The sequence below is a fragment of the Nilaparvata lugens genome, chromosome 13 (assembly GCF_014356525.2).
Source record: "Nilaparvata lugens isolate BPH chromosome 13, ASM1435652v1, whole genome shotgun sequence".
NCBI classification, from domain to species: domain Eukaryota; kingdom Metazoa; phylum Arthropoda; class Insecta; order Hemiptera; family Delphacidae; genus Nilaparvata; species Nilaparvata lugens.
Genome location: NC_052516.1, coordinates 30,607,505 through 30,628,939, shown reverse-complemented (window position 1 = coordinate 30,628,939; position 21,435 = coordinate 30,607,505). Strand labels below are relative to the sequence as shown.

Sequence of the window (21,435 nt, the reverse complement as noted above, 5' to 3'; positions counted from 1 at the left end):
GAAGGGTATGTTGTCATAATAGCATTATTTCTTCATACCAATGCACCCTCATGACTGGTTTCTCTATTTGTAGTGAGATTCACTTTAAACTGACACATTTGTTGTATAGGAATCATTCATGATAACTATTACGCAAAACTAACAGGTTTCTCTATATTTGTGTATGATAAGATTCACTCAAAACTGACAACATTGGGTAAATGGGTAGTGTGATGTTACGTTTATGTGGATGGCTGACAGTTTAAAGTGAATTCACTCTGTAGCAGCTGTTGCTGGCAATCCTGCGTTTTTTCTTCAACTTGAACTTATTTCAGTCATTCAACTTTTTCAAGACTGTAACTTCTTATGATAACCTTTATTTTCTCATTTCTATAATTGGAAACGTTTTTCCTCTACGAAATGTAACATTCCTAAATTATATTCAAAATAGCTTGAACATTACACTGTTTTCTCTTTATTTTATTTTGTTATGATGCTTTTATCTTTTTTTTGTATCCCATATTTAGATCCACTTCAAACTGTCACCATTGCTTGAATGGGAAGCTTTGTTTTGTTACTCATAAGAAATGCTGACTGTTTGAAGTGGACCTTCCTGTAGTTACAGTACAATGATACGTTGTAGGTCTACACAACATGCATTTCCTTTTGGAACTCCAAGTTACAACATATGAGTAAAACATCTGCACGTTTATAGAGTTTTCTTCAAATATAGTTTGCCAAGGTGAAGTTGCGTGCATTTGTTGAAAAAAAATATGTATTGTTGCTATTGTCTGTGTATTGTTACGTTGGTGACTAAACGTCAGACCTCCAGTTGAGACGTCAAGCTGTCTAGCTACAGTTCTGATATTGGATGAATCACTATTAAGTGGCAGCGTTCCCTATAAATATAATCATCGCAAACATTCATTTAGTGGAGTGAATCTAACTATAACTATAAATCTATAGTGAGGTCCACGTTATAGCAGTGGAGAAAGATAGGAGAACAACGTTGCCGATCCTCTGCCTTTTCAATGCCTTCTATAGACGGTTGCTGATACAGTTTTATTGATGTAATATTAACTGTTCATTCTCGTTTAAAATAATCAATTATATTTTATCAAGCCTGAAATTATATTTTTCAATAATTTAGTAATGAATTTTCATAATCAAGATGAAATATTTTGTTAATTAATTATTAATTCTACATTGTTAAAAGACGATCTGGCAACAGAGCAGAGCGAGAAAGAGATAGCGCTATCCGCTTTGTTGAATGATAGACAAGGATAGCAATACCATTGCTAATCAAACACTGTCATTATAACGTGGACTTCACTATAACAATAGAACTAACTGGAATCCTTGAACAAAAATAATTCTATAATCTAAATTTAAAATCTTCAACTAGAATCCAGCTATAGAACTCCTGATTCCTGATACAGATTCATTTGAGAAAGACATCAATATCTTCGATAAAATACATTAGATACATTAAGGCTTTGTGTCTAGGACACTTATTAAATCTAATGGACCATTAGATCCTATAGATTCAATGGTTCTGATGGGCCACCACACAAGAGATTTAATATAGATGCAATGGTTCATTCGATTTGAGAAGTGTCCAAGAAACCGGGCATAATCTTTATGAAATTGGAATTTATACATTTCTTAGACTATTTTCAGGTGAATTTCCATCTTAGTCCAATACATTTTAATTTCATCTAATGCAATCTGAAGAAAATTATGAACTTAATAAATTTAAACATCCCGGACACATTTGAAAACGAAATTGATGGCATGAACTTGGAAAAATTGCGTGTTGCATTTTTCCATTAAAATAATTGTAGGGGAAATTCTACAGTGAATGTTGCTGCTCGTTTTAATTGCATAATCTTCTACACGCGCAACGAACAACTATGTCAAACTAAGGGAAGCAGAACTCACGCAAGAAATAAAAGCACACTTGTTGATAGGGAAACTGTACGAGAATAAGAAGGAAAACTTGAAAAAATCGAAAAAAGAAACCTGGAAGTGGACAATTGAATGACTGCAATTGAACATTGAGATCGCGACATTTATAGTCTGAAAAATCGTGGCATACCAACTGTGTTTTAAGCATTTGAAAATTGTACATTTCTCGTGTATTCTTGGGTTATAGGGCATTAGAGTAACGTGAGTTTCAAGCGCTAGAAATCTATCTGAAGTACAATGTGTTTGTTTACTACACAGTTTTCCAAAATAACAATCTCTATCTCAAACAATCCGAAACTTCAACTTATTGTTTTATTTGATTTTTGTACGATTTCAGAAGTTAGATAAATATATTGTAGAACTACGCTTGCTAGTTGAAGCGACTCAAGTAATGTTAGGATTCTATCTTTCTGGTGTCTTGAACAATAGAGGAAAGCTTCATGAAATGAAAATTGAAATCATCAATAAAGTCCTGCACATTCTAGTAGACAACTTTTTGAAAATCTCCTTTCAATTAAATTAGTTGAACGAGCGTCAGCGAGCTCTCACTTTTGACTCACCCAAGGCAAAGTCGTTGTCCGTCTGTTTGTATGTTCTATAATAACTTTACAAAGAATTGATCAATCAGCTTCAAATTTTGAACACGCATTCTTCTAACTTTTTTACAGGTCAAGTTCGTTGGACAACATAATTGACTAACTCCTTCGTCCTTTGTCAGGATATAAAAAACTGTTTCGATAATACAATTCTCACCAATCCTGTGTAATTAATCACAAGTTGCGGATTTCAGAGATCAATACAGCAGTTCATGAGCGAGTTCTCCAACCCAGGGGGTCACTAGTTATCATTGGATTCAATTGCTCTAATAATCATGAATTCAGCATCATCTGATCTAATTGATTACTTATTGTGAATTAGATTGTACAAGTAAATAAATAAATTTGTTTCTCTGCCTAAGTAAATATTGCCAGATTAGATGAGCCAATCAACAAGGCGTGACGTGACTTGTTTACAAAACGGCTATGTTTTTTGGCAAACTCCAAAATTCTTCTGCTAAAAAAACGGAGAACGCGCACAGTTTCAGCGAACTGACGAAGCCGGCTAGTTTTGATTTCGTAATTTACAAATAGACTCACAAAAGTAGGAGCAACACACATGTGTTGAGAGTGTTTGTCCAAAAATAACAACCGGCGCTTGAACGGGGCCCGGTGGTACACCAATGTAGGGCGATTCACTTATAACTGTCAGCATTGGTTCAATGTGTATCTTAATGGAGTGAATATTATGGTGTATGCAGTACTCGCGGTGTTGTTTTGATGACTAAACAGCTAGAAAGAAGAAGAAAAAGAAGAAGAAAAATAAGATGGAGGAGGAGAAGAGGAAGAGGAAGAAGGAGGTGAAGGAGAAGAAGAAGGCGGAGGAGAAAAAGAATATGAAGTAGGAGAAGATGAAGGAGTAGAAGAAGAAGGAGAAGGAGAAGATGATGAAGGAGAAGAAAAGAAAGAGATGAAGAAGAAGAAAAAGAATAGAAGGAAGAGGTGATGGAGGAGTAGGAGGAATGAAGCCGGCCGGTGTGTGAGAGAAATGTGAGAGATTTGCTCTGGTTTTGCCTGTTGCTTCAGCGCGCGTTCTGACAGATTGTTGGCCTAATTTTACTCAGTGGCCTGGCGTAAATTGGAGCACCTCAATTTTTGTGGCACATCGAGTTAGTTGGCTTTGACTTGTACTCCTCACATGAAGTAGTGGCTCAACATGTTTTCTTCAGAAGTAATTTGATTTTTGAGTTTCACCTGTTCATGCCTCAACTTAATATCTATTTTGATTGATTGACTACAATCAATCTAGACTCAATCTATCTATTGGAACCGGTTTGCGTATAAGCATTTGATATTTTTCTGGATGTTGTGTTATGTTGAATGATAGAATATAGAATATCTATGAAAACTACGATCAGAATACATAGATTGCAGATATTATCAATATTTTTACTTTTTGTGTAGTTGAGAAGTTGTTATTGTGGTAATTATTCATATTGAATGAAAAAGACTAAGAAATTGTCAAAAACCACAGATTCATTGATACTTAGAAAGACCGGTTTCGGTTATTACACCATTGTCAATCTCTGATAAACAAACAATCTCTGAAACCGGTCTTTCTAAGTATCAATAAATCTGTGGTTTTTGACAATTTCTTAGTCTTTTTCATTCAATATTATCAATATCTGCAATCTACGTATTCTAAAATATTTAGAATTGATATATATATTCAAACTACGATGAATTTATTCATTTGTTAATAACTCTTACTAACTTCCAGGGCCATCTATATCTAAGTTGATATTTGGCTTAAAAATACTTGATTTTTTCAAAACTGAAGGAATATGACTATGCCAAATTTCAAATTATAATAATAATATTATATTAATAATATTCTGAATAAATATATTATATAAATATTTTATCAAATAATGAAATTTATTATTATTCATAATAATAATATTATTTGATATTTGGCCTGGTCATATTCCTTCATTTTTGAAAAAAATCAAGTATTTTACTTTACTACAAACAGTTACGAAAGATAGATAGTATAGTTCTCTGTATAGATAGTAGATAGATGAACAAAGCATTACTATATTTATAGAGGGGCGTATTTACAGTACCGCCACACCCTGATCTTGTTATCTGTTTATGTTAATGATTCTCCTGTAAATTATTACAATGATTTTGATTCGATTATGTTCTTCTAGACAATCTTTTTTGATCAAGCTCCAATCAAATCAAAAACAATGAAAATTTAGTATGCTGAACGGTGTAAAAATAATGATGCTCTTGTCAATGCTTCAACTAACTGATAATGACTTGCAATCTGTTTTCGAGAACTTTACATCAATATCTTCCGTCTGGTAAGCATCTACGGTTGTAATCAAAAATTGATGAATTCAATGATATGCTCCTCTACAATCTTTGTGATTTCAATGATGTTGTTTTGAAGGCTTGTAATGATTTCGATAGTGCTCTTGTCAATTATGATGATGATGTCGATGATGATGATGAAGATGATGTGGATGCTGCAACTTGTCCCATTTTCAACCACTGCTCAAACTACAACTACTAATCTGCCGGTGTCTAAATTTAGTTTGCCGGCCGGCTTGTCATCCTATACGTCCTTCTCGCTTCCTCTCACACTCTCTCTCCTTTCCCTCTCGCTCTCTCTCACTCTCCCCACATCTGTATTTATATATGTGCTCTATATAGCTGCTTTTTCCGGGTGTGCATGTGTCACATATCTGCGTTGTATTTTTGAAACGCCGCTAGAAAGAGTTTGTGTTTACCGGTGTCGTAATATATGGGTCAAGTCGGGATTTGATTGTTATCAAATTGTATTTTTTGTTGAAAAATAAAATATAGGCCTAGCCTATTTCCCTGAGCCTCAATCTTTCAGTGACTCCACTTTCCTGACATTCTCCTTCTCCTCCTCTGTCGCCTACTGTTCACCTTCTCTTTTTGATTCTTATAAAATTGTTTTTTATTGACAACTTTTTATCTCAAATAAAAAAATTTCTTCAATTTCAGTGAAATGTAAATTGTTTCCTCAACCTCATCCAAAAACAGCACTTTCTCGAAACCTCCTCCTCATCCCCCTCCTCACATTCTCTTCCCTTTGTCCTCCTTCTTATTAGTTTCTCCATATCCTCATTCTCCTCTTTCTATCGGTCATCCACGTCCTCTTCTTTTTTCACCTCCTCTTTATTCTCTTTTCGTCCTCATTCTCCTTTTTCTTTTCATCCTTTTCTTCTTACTCCTCATACTCTCCCTCCTCGTTCTATTGCTCCTCATTAACATCTCCCTCATTTTCTTCTTCTTCCACCTACTCATAATCCTCTACCTACTCCTTTTTCTCCTCTTCTTCCAAGTCTTCTCGTTCCCTTCCTGCTTTCCCTCTTTCTCTTATCTCCTAATTAACTCGAAACTTCTAATTTTCCTTCAACAATCACTTTCAAGCTAAACCTTCAAATGAGTTTCCATTCTAGTTTCAAAGACCATAGTTTCTAAGGATGATGAATGTACTTCGCGGATCATTTATGTTGGTTTTTCTAGCAGATATTGCTGCGTTTTAATGCGTCACAGTTCGTTAGTTATGCTATTTGGTCAGCAAATGCAATTATTGTGGTCAAACCGGCAGATTTCTCTTACCGTTAGCCAATACTATTTAATGTTACATCTCAATTTAAGCTGAGATGCTCTTCTCATTCATCTTTTCTATTGTTACTCATAATAAAGATTGTAAAAGTGGGAAACTTCATTTCTGCAGGGATAGGTATGGCTTTGCAGTTAAAAGTTGGTACCTGGTAGACAGAATGTGATTTTCAAGAACATATAGTGGGTTTGACTCACAAGCGGCGGTCATCCATCCAATGAAAGTACCAGACTCTCATCACCTATTTTTTATGGTTTCTTTGTACTGTGAATTTTTTTATTAATTTGGGGATACACTTACAGATCATATGAATATGATTGGGGAAGAACAACAGGCCTTGCCCAAAATGTTTCTATTCCCGAATTTTTATAATGAATAACAAGTCCAAAAAATGTCATGCTTTTAATTTTACTTGTTATACTTTAAATTGTTGCCAGTATTGATCATAGTTTGAGCTTGCTTTATTACTGCAAAGTCTAACGATTTCTTGATACAATACAATATAGATTTCACTTTTTGTGTAGTTGAGAAGTTGATATTGTGGTAATTATTCATATTGAATGAAAAAGACTAAGAAATTGTCAAAAAACCACTGATTTATTGATAATTAGAAAGACCGGTTTCGGTTATTACACCATTGTCAATCTCTGATAAACTAAAACTAAATACAAGAGCAGCAGAATTTATACTAGTAGGCGAGTACTGCTATTGGTCGAGGGCATGAACGCCTGCCATTGGCCTAGCTAGACAGTCTCTAAAAAGTAAATTTTATTATCATGGCGATTCTGTTGCTTAATCCGCCATTTTGTCACACCGTTTAGGGGGAGGAGACTGTCTAGCTAGGCCAATGGCAGGCGTTCATGCCCTCGACCAATAGCAGTACTCGCCTACTAGTATAAATTCTGCTGCTCTTGTATTTAGTTTTAGTTTATCAGAGATTGACAATGGTGTAATAACCGAAACCGGTCTTTCTAATTATCAATAAATCAGTGGTTTTTTGACAATTTCTTAGTCTTTTTCATTCAATATAGATTTGACTATATGACTATAGATCGAAGTAGAATCATTCCTAGAATGAGCTAGCTTTATTATTGTAAGCGCAGTAGGCCTACATTTCTCAATATAATACATACAGCCACCACCCCTTTGGAGAACCCTCCTGTAATAGCCGAGATTTCACAACGTATTACCACATCAGAATTTCACCCTTATTTATTATGGGGGTGCATTGGAATTGCTATGATGAACTGAACTAGAAAGGGGTGAGGAGAACTGTATTTTTTGGAACTGAAGATCAGATGTACACCATACACCATTCTGAATTCGATGCTGGTATCTGTGAATGGAGTAATATCATGGTAGTATATTATGATGGTAGTGTCACTCATATTCTGATGTTGCTCTGTGTGAATGGATTCTTGGATGTTCATTGAAAAATCCGAAATTTTTCACTTCATCTGTAGCTATAAAAGTATTATCTAGAAGCCGGAAAATAGATACTTGAAATAAAGTGGAAAGAGATTTTGATTACTGATTGATGAAAGATGAAATTACAAGTAAGGTCTTGCTTCAAAATTCAAGGTGATCAGCTGTGCTGGTGAGAGAGAAAGAGTGAGTGATTGAGAGATATCAAGAATGAAATAAGAGTGTGAGCGATTACAAACATGTGGGAGAGAGAAGTGGCAAGAAAAATAGCTTGTTAAAAAGGTCTCTCATACTCTATTACTCTCTCTGTCCTCTCTTACTATCTCTCTCTTTTATTCTTTTCTCTATCTCTCTTTCTCTCTTTATCTTTTTTCTCCCTCTTTTTCTCTCCTTATCTTCTTTCACTTACGCTCTTTCTCTCTCTCTCCCTCTCTCTCTGTCCGGCCCTATAACGATCACATGACAACCATCCCTCACCCATTCCACCAATATAAACCTTTAAACCATGTTATAGAACGATTGTGTGTGTATATATATATATATATATATATAATATATATATATATATATTATATATATATATATATATATATATTATATATATATATATATATATATATATATATATTATATAAACTCATGTTATTTCAATTATCCACTGCATACTGCTGTATATTACTGAAATTTGATAACCCTGATCTACTTTCAGCCTACTTCATTTTATTAATCAATTATTTGATCTTATCTACCTATATAATTATTTTACTTTATCAATTTTCTGTTTTTTTTCTCTTCAATATTCATATTGATTAAAACTTTTACAATATTTCCATTAATAAATAAATCCTTAGTTTAAATAACGAAATTAACGTTTTGGTAGAGAGTTAGTGGGGAGGATATTTTTAATATTCTTCCCAAAGAATGGACATTGATATGTCCAAAGCTCCGCCAATTTATGTAGATGCATAACAATATGATTATTATCTATAGTTATTATATTACAAATTGCTTTTTCATATCATATACAGTTCAATAGTTATTTTCTTAGTCTATATTATGTAAATTCATCTATAATTTTGCTGTATTGTAAGCTATTGTATATAAGTGTATAAGCCAGTATATATTGTAATCTACATAAATAAAGTACTCAATCAATCAATCAATCAATCTCTCTTCAATAGTTTATGCAAGCAGATTAGTAGTGAGAGGAGGATAAAAGAAATAATAAGAATGCCGGTACTCGTTAAATGTGCCACTGACATTGAATGAGTTATGGGCAAGATGTCATTTGGGCGCGGTCATAGGCAATGGCTATGGCTAGGACGTTTGTAAGGTCACTATTTCGAAATCTTTTTATAGATTAGTTGGCTTATCTTTAGGTAGGCTTTGCGTTTCCAATGCTAATTGGTGTGTGGTTATTTTGTGACATGTATAAATCGATAGGTTCATTGTTTAGGATTGAAAAATATTTGCTTTTTCTTTTATTTGTTTTTTACAAATATGTAATGAACGTACAGTTTTTGAGTAGGGTAGTGATTTTTTGACAATAATTGGTAATGACATGAAAATGACATAGACTATGTTAATCAATAGGTTGAATCCTTGTCTAGGATCGAAAAGTATTTATATTTTTGATTTTTCTTCACAAATCAGAATCAACATACAATAATTGAGTAGAGTTGTGATTTGTTGACAATAATATTGGTTTCCTATTGGCTGAAAATGAGACGATTGATTGGAATTGAAATATAGTGGAATCTCGATTGACTGTATGAAAAATTATTCATTTTCATATATTGACTAGTGCATTAATACATTTGGATCATTACTGTGGATAGTATAATGTAACTTCAACCAAAAATTTCAATTGGTTAATAGTGTAATACTATAGATGTAACTGAAGCCAAAATTAGGTAGTAATACTGGGATTCGTGTACAGCAGGTAATGAATCTACATATTTTACAAAAATATTTTGATAGAATATTTAGTAATACTTTGAATCGTATACAACAGAGAACGACAGTATACACTTTACATAGATATTTTTACGATTTATATTCATATGATACACAATAATCACAAGTCATTATTCAATTACGATTGGGAAAGAATGACAGGCGGAGCTAACATAACTTACTTTACACCAAATTCTGGTGTAATGTGATTGTCATAAAAGGCTATGCTGTCTGGTGTTCACTTCTACAAATTTAGATCAATTTAGATTATAAGGACGAGATGCTGAATTGGGGTGTATATTATACTACAGAGTAAAGATACTGTTTAATTTTTCATTTCATCTATTACCTATTTATTTGTCTCTGATTATGATCAAAAATCACCGCAAAATTGAAAAGTATTTAGAAAATTTCAAGCAAAAATTTTCAACTTAGTCTCTATACAGTTCCACTATAGGAGATGAGGATACGATGACAAAGTCCTCTCTTCATTGGAACTAAGAGGTGAATCATTCTTTGAAGAGAAGGCTGAAATCTAATCACAGATTGCGTGAGCGAATAAGTAGACCAATAATATCAGAAGAATGCAAGGTACAATAACAGCATACCGGCTTACATGAAACATGACGGTGTGAATGATTGTACACAGTGAGAGCGAAATGTTGGAGAGACAGAGAGAGCAGCAGTGAAAGGTAATGGCAAAGAGTGAGAACGAAGAGAAAGAGAGAGAAAGAGTGAAATCTACAACCGCAATAGCGTTTACAACAGGTGAAACGCTGTTTTTTAATTGACCACGGATTTGCAGGTGGATATTAGCTGCAAGGAGTGTTGCCAGAGAGGAGAGAGAGATTGAGTGAGTGATTTGGAGAGAGAAATCCAAAGAAGAAATATGAAAATGATGGTGGTGATGTAGGAGAAGGATGAGTAAATGAAGTATGAGGAGAAGATGAAGAAGAGGCGGAGGAGAAGGAGAAGAAGGAGAGCTTAAACCGCTTGCTGATAGCATAACGGGATTTGCTCAAGTACTACTGATAGTGTTCTACTTTTTGCTCGCTTCCTTCTTGTTCTGTTGGACGTTAGGACGCTTGATGTTGCAATTTTTTCGAGGTTTCATGTTGTTAACGATGATGTTTTCAATTTGAAAAGTTTAAAAGAAATACATGGATTTACACGGCAACATATCCACTTCAATCAGGGTTGTATGATACACTATGAGATTCAGTTCAAATTACAATACTGTACCATAGAATAGAACAATCTATAAGTTGAATTGATAAAATCATTTCAATTTATTGTAGCCCATACTTCATTAAAATTATTAAAAAATATAGAAACATGAAGTACCCTTTTATTTAAAACAATTAGTTTCGGTCTACTTTCGCCATTTTCAAGTTTAAACTTTTAACCAAAGTAGGCCGAAACTAGTTTTTTGAAATGTTTTAAATGAAAAGGTACTTCAATCATGTTTTTCAACATAAGTTGAATTTAGTGCAAGTTTAGTACGTATAAGGTTTCTCTGACTATACTATGAAGCATATAGCAATATTCAATCAATAATTCCATTCAATTCAACACAATACATATCAAATAAATCAAAATACAAAAACATCACAATCAAAAATAAATTTCCAATAAAATACGAAAATAAACTTGCTTCATGATGGAGTGTGCTGAAAAGGGAGAAAGGAGGAAAAATACCTAGCCAATTATGGTTCCCAATGTAATAGGCAGGTAGAGGGTATAAAAGTAAGGAATGAAGGTTGAAGAGGAGCGGAAAAGGAAGAATTGGAGAAGAAGGAAGGGAAAAAAGAGAGAAAAATTGAAAAGGAAGAATTGGAGAAGGTAGGAAAAGAAGAGAAGAAAATATGAGGAAAAATTGTAAGCGAGACCACTTTTAACAAATGTATCAAAAAAAAATACCTTGCAAACAGTAGTTAGAGCAGAAATTTCGAGCCTCATGCGTGCAGTATTAAAAATCCAGTATTGATGATGGATAATAAATTTGGTATTTGTTCTAAATTTTGTTCTTCATTTTTTTTTTTACAGATCACGGAAAAGACGTCCAAGTACATCTCAGGATGAAAATGTCATTGGCAAGGAGGGCGAAAGCCTCATGAACGAATGCACGGCGGCTCTAGTTCTTATGAGCCTATCCTGCAGTCCCCATTCCCCTAGTCTAAACGGTAAGTTTCACAAAAATCAATCCGTTTTTCAAAAAAATATACTTTCTAAGATCCCTCATAGTACTTGAGTTAGAACTGCTATTACGTTTTAGAGAAATAGGTTTTAGAACAGTACTGCTGTAACTTATGGTAATAGAAAAATAGGTTTATTATTTAATTATCATTATTAGCATATGGCTTTGAACGGTGGGGAAACCCAAGGGTAGTTCCACCTCGCCGTATATAGTCCAAAGTTCCCTAATGGGAAACCGGACACTAAGGTTATAGTCAGCACAATACTTTAAATTTACACTTTTCACTTTGAAATAAAATTATTCAATTGAAATAGGCCTATAACCATCCTCGGTAAATCGATAATCTTTATGCAAAATTTCAAGTTAATCAGTTGAGTAGTTCAGATGTGATGATGCGTCATTCATGAATTTCCTATTCCGTACATGTACAAGCAAATTCTTTCCTTCATTATTTATTTATTTATTATAGATATCTCATAAATAAGTTATTTTGAACAAATTTGAACATATTTATTTATAAGAAAATTGAAGTGAATCTTTTGTCACTCACTAAAGTAAACCAGTTCAAATGGTTCTCTTCCTTTTAGCACTACAATCATTGAAGTCTGTAATCTGCGCTTTGTATTCTAGTTTTAGGTTCTTTATATTGAGGTATCTCTGTAGTGAGTTTTATATCTGTGCGTTTAGTTTTCTTTTTATAGCTGAGTTGGGACAAAGTAAAATGAAACTATTGTACCACTATGATTTATAATATCTAGGAACCAACACAGTAGAATACTGTTAAAATATAGAGAACAATAAACCAATTAAGTTATCTATCCGGTAGTAACAGATTTTCTAATAGCCAACCTGAAGACAAAAGATGACCGCTTATCAGTTACACGAAACGACAATTTAGATTGAAAACACATTAGATTCCTGGCTTTGTATGATAGGGTACATTAACTTCTATTGTGTTCATTTCATGTGATAGGGTACATTCACTTCTGTTGTGTCTATTTCATGTGACAGTCGGTCTCTGTGACATGTGATTGCTCACATGCCATGCATGATGGTTCACATGCATTATAGGATGCAGCTGCACTCTCGTATTGCAATACAGGAGTCACGATTTGGCCTCAATGTGGTGGTTTATCTTGTCGAAGTTGTAGAGTATCTATCAAAGTATTGCCATGATTATTGGCAAAGATAAAAGTAGTCGTGTAACGAAAAACGTTTATTTTTTACAATGTTTTATTCAATTTTCGTTCGTTTTTATCCAAAATTTAGTATCACACATACTCACATTATATTTGAATGAATTTTTACAATATTACAATACATTGAAATTCATAGCTTCAGTTCAGTTTTTTGTTACTGTGATGCTCATATTCCAATTTTGTGGAGAAACAATTTCGAGAATTATTCAAAACATTAAATAAAGTCTTATTTCCCAATGTTGATTCATTTTTATTCTTCACTTATTTCATAACTTATATATGAATTACATCCATACTACGAATGTGTTTTATTGAGAGATTCATAGCAGGCTTTCATTCATAGATTCATAGGAGGAAGTCTATTCCTGGAGGAAAAATTCATTGTCTTTGAGACATCCTTCTAATTATTGTGAATGAAAAATATTTTTTCTATTTCGGTTAGATTATTGATATTATTTCTATCCTTGGTTTGAAGGTTTGTATTCCTTATAGGGAACATTCAACGTTATTTGCTACGTAAATCGAATGACACACTAATACAATTCAAAAGGGACAACAAATGGAAAATGAATGTCCATTTTACACCGCTTTTCAATCACAAAATGAACTGAGAACCGAATCAAATCACATTCTGGAAATTAGGTGGTAAATGTTGCCTTGTTGCATGTTTCGGAGAACAGATAACAGTGTGTGAGAGAGAGAGGGTGAGAGTAATTGTGAGAGATAGTTTACAAGGGGGGGGGATAAATCGTTGATTTGCGGTGAACCGGAAGTTGGGGTACAAAATGGTAAACACGATCAAAAACCGTTTCCGGTTTGATTGTTATTGTTTTTTGAATTTGGTTTACATGTTGTCAAGGTGTGTGTAAAACCTGTGAGTGTAGGTTCAAATTATGGGAAGTGTTGGGGGGGGCATCTCTCTGTCCCTTTACCCACCTCCCCTCTTCCTCCTATTCCTCCTCCTCCTCCACCTCCTCCAATGCTACCAGGATGCCGGCAATTACAGGACATTGGCTGGATAATTTTCGAATTGCATTTGATATCTGTGCACAGGTCATGCGTGTAGGTATAGTTTATTATGTGATCCTAATATAGATATGCTGTAAATAATAAATGATCATAATACAGATATGTGATCATAGATCATCTGGACTCCCCCTCATCAACTCATGCATTAATCATAGTTTTTTTGAATTAATAATGCAGCGAATGACAATGATTTACATGACAAGTAGGTAGTTGTTGAAACTGTAAAGATATGGTTCGACTAAAAATAGAGTTTTAACGGTCATTAATTTGATTCAAATTCAAATATTTACTAACCAAAAACTACACAAATAAACAACAATAACCAAGAACTTGATAAAAACAATATAAAAAACATTTGTCTGTCTCAAATTCAATATATTGATCTGTTCAATCAAAACAACCAAAAATTTTGATCTCTTTGTTTCTTCAACTTTTCGTCTGTTTCTACTTTAATACTTTGATGAATACAATCTTCAAATTCAATGCTATAAGCATAATTAAAATGTCAGTCTTCAACATTGATGATTTCTCTGACGTCTCTGAAAGCAGTTGGTAATTTCCAATTATCAGTTGACAGTTATCAATAATTTGTATTTCTTATGAAAATCTTGTTCGAAAGTATGCCTAATGACTAACACTTTCATAATGCTATAGTGCTATGCAGTGCATATTATCAACTAGTTGTACACGAAATGTGTCAACAAACCATTTCTGAACGAACAGTAAATTGTGTCGAAATATGAAATGTGGACTTATTTTGGTTATTTTACTATTTTGAAAATTGTTAATCATGAAATAAGATTTTAAGTTCAGGGTTCACCTGTTTTTCCCTCTTAATAATTTCAATGACAAACGCTTTTAAGAATGACTTGGAAAACAAATTGAACCTTAGAAAGAAGTTTATATTTATGAGTTTAATTCTATTTATTTTGTGTCAGAGAGTCAATAGGTGAAAGAATGACGGTATGAGAAGAAATCAAAGTAAGGAAGTTTGATATTTGATTTGTTTCCTTTCCCTATTCAATCAATGATGAATCAACAAATTGCATCAATGAATGAATCAATAGATGAATCATTGAGGTTCTGAGAAGAAATCAAATTTAGTTAGTTCTGGATTTGATCTAATTTCTCCCCGATGTAGTAGGCCTATGATATTAGTGAATGAATGTTTCATTTTTTAAAATTTAGCAAGCAATTTTAATGGATTTCAATGTTGATTTCCCAAGTTTCTAATAATAGATACTGCTTCGCAGACCAGAATTTACACCTGATCCAGCTCTACGAGTTGGGAAGAGCAGTGTTTTGAAACCTGCAGGGCAGTTGTTTACATTGTGGGGACTGGCTGCTCATTTCCCGCGCGAGGGAGTCCAAAAATGGCGGGAATCCCGGTCGGCACGATGTGGCAACACCGCTTTTCCAGGTTTCGGGACCTGTGAGCCCCCTTCCCAAATTTGACTCTTTCTGGTCAGTGCGATATTCTTCTGAGACTTGCAGTGATTTTGTTGAGGAGAAGAGTTATTGTTGCTGTTTACGAATGATGGGAGGAGGAGGTTCTAGTGATGAATGAGGAGGAGGAAGAAGAAGATGAAAGAGGAGGAGGTGGTTTGAAGGCCTCGTGGATTGGTTTGGTGTGCTTCCCCAGGGGTCATTGACCTTGCTGCCACCCTCACCTCCCCAAGTATTGCGCAGCAGCTGATTCTTGTTGCTTCTTGTTGTTCATCTCTCTTCCACACCCTGTCCTCAACTGTTTCCTTTCCTTCTCTTTCCTTCGTCCTCTTCTTCGTCTTCATAGCAGGATCCTCTTCACCAGTATCTTGTCTTGTCTTTCCTCATCATTATCATCTTCACTTCAAGGATAGGTTTATTCCAAATTTTTCTTTCATTTTCTCCCTTATTCTGTTCTCTACCATCTCTCTCTTCTTTTGTCATATCAGTCTTCTTCTACACTGTCTCTTTTTGCCTGAAATTTGTCTTGACTGTCTCTCCTATCTCCTCATCGTCTTCGTTACTTGCATCGTCATAGCATAGCATCATCTTATTCCTCACTGTCTTTTCTTTTTCACCCTGATGTTGTTTTTCATCTTTTATTTGTTTTTGTACCTTGATAGTATCAATCTTCTTTTTCACTGTCTCTTTCTGCTTTTATTTTGTCCCCAACTGTATATCTCTCTTCTTCTTCTTTTTCTTCTACTACTCCCTCTTTTCCTTCTTCTTCGTCTTATTTGTCGCAATCACCCTATTTCTTTACCATATTCTCTTTCCTTTTACACTCCTATTCTGTTCTCAACAGTGTCTTCCTTTATACTCCTTCCTACTCCACCTCTTCTCTCCATCTCTTCATGCATTTCAGTCCTCCTCCTTTTTCTTCATCGTTTCCTGCTTCCTTCTACCATAATAATTTTTTGTATTTTCTTTATGCTCCTACTCCTCACTTGTATTAATTACAGTTGATAAACTCTTTCGGCATTTAGTAACTGAAAAAATAATTTTCCTCCCTTATAACTTCCACCTTTCCTCTCCGCTCTGAAACCCTCACCCTTCCTCACATACTTTCTCACTCTCTCTGTCTCTTTCTCTCTCTCTCTCTCTCTCTCTCTCTCTCTCTCTCTGTCTCTGTTTTCTTATTTTGTAAAGGGTTGTGTGGCAGAGAGGACCAGGAGTCCCAACTAAGCCCTAATAAAGGCAATTAATCAATCTCTCTCTATCTTTATCACTCTCTCTGTTTCTGCCTTCTCAGTCTCTCTCACTCTTTCTTTCTATCTCTCTTTCCTCTGGGTTCCTTCCCTTTTTTGTGGTACTACCTGTTATCAAACCATCATATTTCCTTCAAACACCGCTAACTAGAAAACTCCATTGCCCCTTCTACTGGCCACACTGTAAAAGTATTGCACGCAACGGGTATCTCGCACGCAATATCCACCTAATCCATTGTTTAGATGTCACTATTGATGGAGGAGTCCAACGGGATCTAGCCTTGCCGTCATTATTTATTCATATTTAATCGTGTTGCTATAGGTTGATGCAGGTTAATAAAAGTCAAGTCACACCTATGGTGAAGTTGGAAATTGATTATTAAATTTATTGAGGGGAATCAACAGTGTAAACTGATTCTTTATACCAAACCCAGTTGCACGTACGTCTATTATATTTAACCGTCGTTGAATGACAACTCGCATTTTCGTCTATTATGTCTATTACATGACGTTCACAGATTTAAAGGTGAATTTAATAATGGTTGAATGACAACAAAGCAGTGCCGAACTTTATTCATTGATTCTGTTAGATGATGTATAATAACGCGGATTTGATTAAATTTAATCAACGGACCTCCAGTCTGGAGCTGTATGAAATCTGGAACCTGCAGTAGTTTTATTTATTAGTTTAGCACAAACAATACAATGATCGGAAAAGAAAAAACAAGCTATTGCCCAAAACTTTTTCAATTTCCTAATTTAGTTTCAAATTGTCCAAATATTATAAATAGGTTATGTCCAATTCAATTGTCTACACCACATCACAATCTGAGAATATAGATTAGAATAAAACAAAACATTTTAAATTCGGATAGATTGATAGTAAAACTTTCGTAAAAACATGAAACAAACTTTAAATTCATAAAATAAATAATAAAACACTTGAATTTTGAATTCGAAAATATCACGTTGAAATTAATCAGGAATTGATTAAAATATATCGATAACGTGATGTGATCCACCAATAACTCATCGTAAAATAACAGGGTTCCATGGGGAGTTTATAATTTGATGAAGTCTGATTCTGAATTTGATGGAATTGATTAATTTGAACTGGTTCTTGAAATACTAGTCTTGAAGTTCCAAGTTATTTACTTGTACGCTCATAAAGTCATTATACATTAGTCATTAACAATACAGTCATTATGTATTAAAAACAACATACCTGAGTAGGCTATATATTTTAAGTTTGGGTATCACTTGTATCACATCTTCCTCGGTTTAAATCAATTGAACTGGATAACTTCTTGGTAAAGATGTATTTTCCAGTTACAACCGCATTTTTTCCTTATTTCAACAGTAGATACGAGAACTGCAAGGTGCATCTAAATTGAAGTAATTTGTAGACCTGAATTACAGTGATTGGAGAGAAAAAGATACCTGCAACAATGTATAAGATACAGTGATTATTTTCCCCATAATATAATTTCAATCAATTTAGTTATAACCGGTTTTAGCTATGGTGCATATAATTCGTGTTTTAATAGCAGGTCGTAATGTTTTTGAGAAACTGCGAGAGGCTATCCCGTTCTCGACACCGTTATAAAAGTTTATTTTTTCGGTTTTCTCTCTCACTCTCTGTCTCTCAATCGATTTTCATCTCTCTTTCCACATATGGATTGATATGCAAATTGGTCTGAAAGTCTCGCATCTGAGGTTTGTAGCAAAAGGAAATTATACTAGTGTGAGTCACTTCACACTGACAGTATTCCTTGTAAATAATATGAATGCTTCCCATTTAACTAATACTGACAGTTTTAAGTGAATCTGACTGTAGTAATATGGATGTTGTCCAATTTATATTATATATGGACTAGGAAGACGTGTGTGACAGATTTTAATCCTTGGGTATTAGGAGTTTTCAGATTCTAATTCCAAAGTATTAGGAGTTTTTTGAGTGTTTTCACTTGAGATGGTGGGAAGTGTGAATAGTCGAGTATAGCTTAATAAATGTCACATTAACTCGGGTTTTTTTCTTGGCTAGGTGTGCCATTTTTGGATCTTTATCCTCTAAAATCAATTTGATCATGAAACTTCACTAAGGGAATATTAGTTGAACTTGTAAATTGATAACTTTCTAAAGAAGAAAGTCTTCAATTCCATGGTATTATAATAATAATTTATTCTACCAAAAAACAAACATTGTAAAAACAAATTGGAATAAAATAACATAACTGGTGTAGCAAACATCCAAGCATGCACAATGCATGTTTATCATTATAGTCTAAATGAAGCACCAAAGGTATCCTGTGTGGGGCACTTCTTCGTACGTTTAATCACAATAGAAAATGATCAAACCGATAATAGTTATACTGTTTCAAGAAAATAATATTGTCTTGGAAAACAAAATTGATTGCTTGTATGATATATTATATGGCGTTATATGAATTGTATTTAATCTTGTTCGATATCGTATATACTAGAACTCTTGTCTTTTTTCTTTAGGGTTACTTTTTAATATAAATAAAAATATTAATCTCAGTACCCTTTTAAATTATTTTATCACAACATGTTTCGGACATTATAATTCCATTTTGCCATTTTGTCACACCGTTGAGTGGGAGGAGACTGTCTAGCTAGGCCAATGGCAGGCGTTCATGCCCTCGACCAATAGCAGTACTCGCCTACTAGTATAAATTCTGCTGCTCTTGTATTTAGTTTTAGTTTATCAGAGATTGACAATGGTGTAATAACCGAAACCGGTCTTTCCAATTATCAATAAATCAGTGGTGTTTTGACTATTTCTTAGTCTTTTTCATTCTATATTATATTTTCACTTGAAAATGGCATTAATTTCCGAAACATGCTGTGATAAAATAATTTAAAAGGTTACTGAGATTTATATATTTTTATTTATACTAGAACTCTTCTACTGTTGCTACTGTTGAAGTAGGTAATGTTATTCAATAAATAATATGTTTTCTTGAGATTAACGTCTGTCTTTGACTCAAATTTCAATAATTCCAATTCATATTTCCTGTAGTAATACGATACATTGATACAATATAATCGAAAACCAACGAAATTTTTGATACGTCACGAATTCAAACGTGACATAGACCGCCTTTTCCTAATTCCACCAAATTATCTATTCAATCGTATTCATATTTTTTGACCTCTATAGTGAGGTTCAGTTCAAACTGTCAGAGACGGTTAAACGGAAAGTTTTGGTATTATTTATTAGGAGTAATGACAGTTGAAAATTTCAAGTCGATCGTGGAAAATGTGATATGGAAATTTTCGGGTCTGAGAGCCTATTATCATTAGAATTCAGCCTACTTTGGGACAGAATTTCTCTGTATCATTTTTTAATATTTTCGATCATCGAGTTTCTGAACCTGAACTTATGTAGAATACGAAGAATAAGTATTGGGCTCAAGAATCTTCTAGAATTATTCAGGGAAATCACAGTTCCAACTAATAATTTATTCTTCAGTAATAACTTAATGATAATCTGTAATATAATGAAGGAAAGAATTGACTTACACACACGTAAGGGATAGGAAATTCACGAATGACGCATTATCACGTATGAACTACTTGAAATTTTGCATAATAGATTCGTCTCCTCAAGGATAGTTATAGGCCTATTTTAAATTCTTCAAGATTTCAGTTTGTCAAGTTTTCAATTAGACCCTTGAATAGCACGGGTTACCTGCTAGTCTTGAAATAAGTCAAGCTGGATTTTTTGTTGTACATTCTCATATACATACATCCTAATACATTCATCTTCATATCTAATTCATTTTTTTTCATCCATATTCATCTGTTTTTTCATTCAAAGCTATATTTCCATTCATCTTCATCCCACTGATAAATTAATGAAGTAATTGATAATAAAATTGGAATATATTAGATTTTCCTATAAGAAACGTGAAATGTATTTCCACTTCTAAGCATATCCCATTCAAGATACACATGGCGACTCATACTTTTCAATAAAATCTTAACCTTATTTGAATATGCCATGAAATTTGATTCTAATTTCTAGAATACTGCACATATCATTATCAGACATACCTATGAATAAAAAAAAAATATTTTTTTCCGAATTATTATTCTTTTCAACAAAGTGCTGTCTATTAATGAAAATATAATTTTTTATCTTTTTAAACAAAACTGCTAACTTTCTCTCAAATTTGAAAAAAATCTAGAACCTCCGAAAGAAAAAAGGCACACAATTTTCCGAACTCAATGACAATTTCAGTATTTTATTCACAAAAAGTGTTACAAACATATTTACGCAACAAAAGAAGTCTCCTCATAGGTGGAGGTCACACTAACAGGTCCCAAAACAATAAATACTTGTAAATTTGTACTCATAACATAACACAAAGACACAAAAACCAAATGTGTGAGAGTGTGTGTAAAACTAGGCTTGTTTTGATGTGCTCCTTTAGATTAACGGTACACTTCCTCTCAGAGTCCTTTCCACTCATCCGTGCACTTATCTGCAACATATATACCTATATTTATTACATTATTCACTCTTGTATTTCCCTCATAGTAATCACACAATTATACCTATACACTGATGTGCATGCACTAACTATACTTATATTTATTTCATCCACTCTTGCTCCTCACCCATAGCAATCAAACAATTATATCTATACACCGCTATACGTTCACTAGTTATATCTATATTCTCAACTTCCATGCCTGTATTTTCCCCATAGCATGAAGAATATTATATCTATCTATAGTTGTATAGATACGTGCAAAACTG

At 33.7% G+C, this 21,435-nt stretch overlaps 1 protein-coding gene across 1 annotated transcript in view; it reads left to right on the top strand.

Moving 5' to 3' along the window:
• The window catches only part of LOC111049539 (zinc finger protein 395), a 132,892-nt gene that overhangs the window by 62,175 nt on the left and 49,282 nt on the right, over window positions 1-21,435 (top strand). Inside the window, exon 4 of the mRNA XM_039440419.1 lies at window positions 11,575-11,711. Within this exon, the coding sequence (XP_039296353.1) occupies window positions 11,575-11,711 (137 nt within the window). The remainder of the gene's footprint in view (window positions 1-11,574; window positions 11,712-21,435) is intronic.